We start from the raw sequence: 4,949 nt of genomic DNA on the forward strand, positions 1-4,949 counted from the left end.
AAAAAAAAAAAAAAAAAAATTAATTTTAATCTCTTTTTACTTTTTATAATATTTTACTAGAAAATTTGAAATTATATGACTCATCTTACATTTCTGTTGCATAGTGCTGACTGTAGAAGAGCCAGTACTCTAATAAATCAAGTAATATATAATCTATTTGTACATGCCTAAATCAACAATGAGTAGATTTGTAAAATGGGATGAAAACATATTTATTCACTTTTATTTTTGTCTTGTAGTGGCTTTTAAAAAATAATACCAATAGTATCAAAGTCTTTCATGATTCTATGTAGCATAGAACACTGGTGGGGGATGTGCATAAAACACTGGTGCAAAGGTTTTAGCCAACTGCTAAATGAGTGACACAGACAGTATGAATACAGTGGGCATTCCAGGGACAAAGAGGTTGCTGGTACTAGAAATCTCTCACAGAGACTTTTGGGACTTGTATTGCCTAGACATTGAAAGATAAATATGATTCAAGTGGGCAGAAAACAATAAATAACTCTTTAATAAAGCCCACATAGGTAATGGGCTGAGTATGTTTAGTGGACCATTAACTGGCAAAATGATTCAAATCGAGGATGTCAGTGCAGGAAGTAAAAGAGAAGGATTGCAGTTAGGATGAGACTGAATATTGGGACTCTGAGGCTAGGGTAAGAAATCTGGCTGGGTTTATGTAGGTATTTAGGAGCCATAAAAATTACTTACCAACTGGAAAGTAATATAAAAGCAGTCTTTTTGGAAAATTGGTTTGATTGCAGGAGACTGTCCATAGCTGTTTTTCTGATGCGAGAAGGTATAGTAATGTCCTAGGGAAAGAAGGAAATAGGAGGCAGGTTTAAGATGTATAGGAAGAGAGAACCCTCAAGACTTCTGTGTTTGGGGAAAAGGAGAAATTGAAGAAAGTAACCTTGGTTTTAAAACACAACAGAAATAAACGTGTTTTATATTTATACAATGCTATACAGTTTCAAAATTCTGTGAGATAGCCTTTTTTAATGGAGAAATTGAGCTTCATTGTTTAAAGGACTCAACCAGAACCGTTGTCTCCTTCTATAAGTGGGGCAGCTGAGAATCCAGCCCAGATCTTTTATCACTGCACAACCAGTCAATCACTAAGTTTTAATAATTTTGTTTCCTAAACATTTCTCAGATCTGTCCATTTCTCTCTGTACCACCTCTACCTTAGTTTAGGCTACTCCTATCTTCTGGATTGAGGTTTTCCTGAATTTATATCTGGCTTCAGCCCTGTACCCCACCTCCTAAAACAAAAAAGCAAATAAAAACTTCTTTTATTAATATTTAAAAATCTGTCTTCCTCCAATTCAGTCATTAAGGTCTTCTAAAATGCAGCAGACTTTCCTGCTTAAACTTTTACATAAAATCTAAACTTCTGAGCCCAGCCTCATTAGTCTGTAATTATCTATGTCCATTCCTCCAGTTCCATGTTCTTTTTGGGTTTTTAGCTATTTGCATCTGTTATTTTTGTGCAAGCAATGCCCTTTCCCTCCTTTTCTCCATTCCACCCTTAACCCCATACTTCACATCTTAGTAGATTTGTCTGTTTACTTGTTGTGAACACTCCTTCCCACTCCCACCCCCAACCCACCACTCTACCTGCTATGAAGATTCACTCAAGTAGGCTCATTAAGGACAGAGGGACTGTTTCTTTCTTACTAATAGTTGACCCATTGAAATTAGTTGAATGGGTGAATGTTTTTATATTTCAAAGTGTTTCAAATTTAGAAGGAGCTTTAGTAGGGAAGGAAAGAATGACTGAAAAATATTAGGTCATCATTTCCCAGCCTGTCCCTCAGAGTGTTTGTATCCTACAAGATGGTGGATCAAATATATTAGAGAATGCTGCAGATTGTGTACCTATTTTGGATATTCACAATGCACAAAGGGCGTATGATAAAGACAACAGTCCTGTGGTTTAAAAAAAAAAAAAAAACTTTTTTGTTTTTTGATCCAGCATTTTGCCAATATATTTGAGTATGGGATCTTCTTAGGTAGTATATTGCTCTTAGGTTACTAGTGGTATTTGGGATTTGAGAAATGGTCATTTCAGACCTGGTGCAGTGGCTCATGCCTGTAATCCCAGCATTTTGGGAGGCCAAAGCGGGCAGATCACCTGAGATCAAGAGTTCCAGACAAGCCTAGCCAACATGGTGAAACCCGTCTCTACTAAAAATACAAAACCTAGCCAGGAGTAGTGGTGGGCACCTGTAATTCCAGCTACTTGGGAGGTTGAGGCAGGAGAATCGCTTGAACCCAGGAGGCTGGAGATTGCAGTGAGCCAAGATTGTGCCACTGTACTTCAGCCTGGGCAAAAAGAGTGAGATACCGTTTCAAAATAAAAAAGAGAAATGCTTCTTTTGACAGCCGTATGTGTCCCTCTGGTCTAATTAATGTAATTAAATACAAGCAGACCATGCCTAAATAATATTTAGAGGACCTCTGATTGTTTACAGTCAAAGCAGAGAATCTGAGGGAAGATAATGGCAGTCCTCAAATATTTGAAGGTTCCAACAGAAGAGGGATTAAAAGTACTGTCTTTGAAACTAGAGACTAAGAGCCAGAATTAGGAGAGGAAGTTGTCAGAGGGCAGATTTTGAGAGTAAGGGTAGCTTTCTAGTAATTAGAACTATCCAGAAAACAGAACTAAGTGCTATGCAAGGTAAGTCATTTTTTTGTCCATGAAGCTTGTCAAGCAAAGATTCGTAGAAAGGCTACAGAGAAGGTTAACACATCAGACAAGGGATAGATTGGGAGAGTTTTCCAAAGCAGTTTGGAAACCGTTAGTTTAATTTCTGACATATCTATCAACTTGGAATTCATATTTCTTGGTAGCTTTCTAATTCTATGAATGTATGTCTTTGAAATCTCAGCAAAGGAACCAAATATTTGTTATTGCAGATAAACAGAATACAAACTTTAGTTGTATAGTTAAGTGCTTTTACTTGATGGTATTTTTTTTTAACAAACTATTTTTTTAAGAGCAATTTTAGGTTCATAGAAAAATTAAGCAGCAAGTATGGAGAGTTCCCATATATCCCTGTCCCCACACACATACAACTTCTCTACTGTTGACTTCCACAATAGTGGTACATTTCTTGTAACTGACGAATCTACATTGACATATAATTATCACCATAGTTCATAGTTTATATTAGGTTTTACTCTTATTTGACGGTGTTTTGAAAGAAAATGTGAATATTCCTGCTTATCTTTAAGAAAATGGTTTTTGGTCATTTCTTGCTGTAGTTTAGGCTTTTTTGATTCAGAGGTCTAAAAGTTAGCTAGTATCAACACTGTCTGTTTTGAGAAAGTATCCAGGGTTGGGGAAGGTTTTTTTTTTTATAATCTTAAATGTTTACAAATGTTTTATTTTGTTGGCTAACAATATTTTTTTTTTCTTTCTTTTAAGTACCAAAAGAATTGGTGGAGCTCCATTTGAAGCTGATGAGGAAGATTGGCAAATCTGTTACTGCAGACAGATGGGAAAAATATTTGATCAAGGTAACTAGTATTCGTACATTTCCTGCTCTATTACTGAAATATTACTGTAGCATAAATTGATATGTTTTATAATACACATAATTTTTAATTAGTTTACTAAAAGTAAGACTATGGCTCCAAAATCCACATGACTACAAGTATATGATTCTCTTCTTTTCCTACTACTTAGTAATAATATATTTCTTTTGTGCCTAACACTGTGCTCAGGACTTTTCATGTCTTTTCTTGTTTAATTCTTACAATCACCCTGATCACATCAAATAAGAAACTGATAAGGCTCAGGGATGTTGTCATTTTTGCTTTAGTTCACATAGTATGCATAGACTTATTTAGTGATTCCCCTAGACTCTATTATATAGAACAGGGGTCCCCAACCTCTGGGGCACAGACCAATAGCGGTCCTCCCCATTTCTCTCCTTACCATCTGAGCTCTGCTTCCTGTGAGATCAGCTGCAGCATAGATTCTCGTAGGAGTGCGAACCCTATTGTGAACTACGCATGCGAAGGATCTAGGTTGTGCATTCCTTATGAGAATCTGCTGCCTGATGATCTGTCACTGTGTCCCATCACTTCCAGATGGGGACCATCTAGTTGATTGAAATGTAATGCATTTGAATCATCCCAAAACCATCTCCCTCCCACACACCACCCCCAGTCTGTGGAAAAATTATCTTCCACAAAACTGGTCCCTGGTGCCAAAAAGGTTGAGGACCACTGATGCAGAAACATGCCATCTTTTTTGTTCCTCAGCATTTTTGCATATATAGTATCTTCTGCCTGGAATACCTTCCCATCAGTTTGTTTTCCTAGCCAACTTATTTGTCCTTTAGGTCTCAGCTCAAGTAGTACTGTCTCCTTGAGTCCTTCTCTCAGGAAGATGTTCCTTCATGGATTTGTTTAACCCTGTTTTACAAACTGTCATATGGTTTTATATTGAATGTTCATTATGTACCAGGCGATGTTTAGGGCTTTCTTTGCATTATCTCAACTTTAAAATACTGATTATCCTCATTTTACTCACAAGGAAATTGATTTTGAGAAACTAAATACAGTAACTTGACCGGTCTCACATTGCTAAAAATGACAGAGTCAGCATTCAAATCCAGGACTTGGTGAATCCAGTGCTTTAAAATATCACTGATGAAATGTTCCTCACATTTGGCTTTCTTATATATTGTAAGTTTCTTGAAGGCTTCTTTTAATCTTTTTTTTTTTTTTTAAAGACATCGTCTCACTCTGTCACCCAGGCTAGAGTACAGTGGCACTGTCTCGGTTCACTGCAACCTCCGCTTCCCAGGTTCAAGCAATTCTCCTGCCTCACCCTCCTGAGTAGCTGGGACTACAGGCGCATGCCACCACGCCCGTCTAATTTTTTTTGTATTATTAGTAGAGACAGGGTTTCACCATATTGGCCAGGCTGGTCT

General features: G+C 37.1%; 1 protein-coding gene across 1 annotated transcript in view; it reads left to right on the forward strand.

The window, feature by feature from the left end:
• Nucleotides 1–4,949, forward strand: part of RSF1 (remodeling and spacing factor 1) — a 172,378-nt gene that overhangs the window by 61,131 nt on the left and 106,298 nt on the right. Inside the window, exon 2 of the mRNA XM_011938967.1 lies at nucleotides 3,434–3,525. Coding sequence (XP_011794357.1) covers nucleotides 3,434–3,525 — 92 coding nt within the window. The remainder of the gene's footprint in view (nucleotides 1–3,433; nucleotides 3,526–4,949) is intronic.

The sequence above is a fragment of the Colobus angolensis genome, unplaced genomic scaffold (genome assembly GCF_000951035.1).
Source record: "Colobus angolensis palliatus isolate OR3802 unplaced genomic scaffold, Cang.pa_1.0 Scaffold179, whole genome shotgun sequence".
NCBI classification, from domain to species: Eukaryota; Metazoa; Chordata; class Mammalia; order Primates; family Cercopithecidae; genus Colobus; species Colobus angolensis.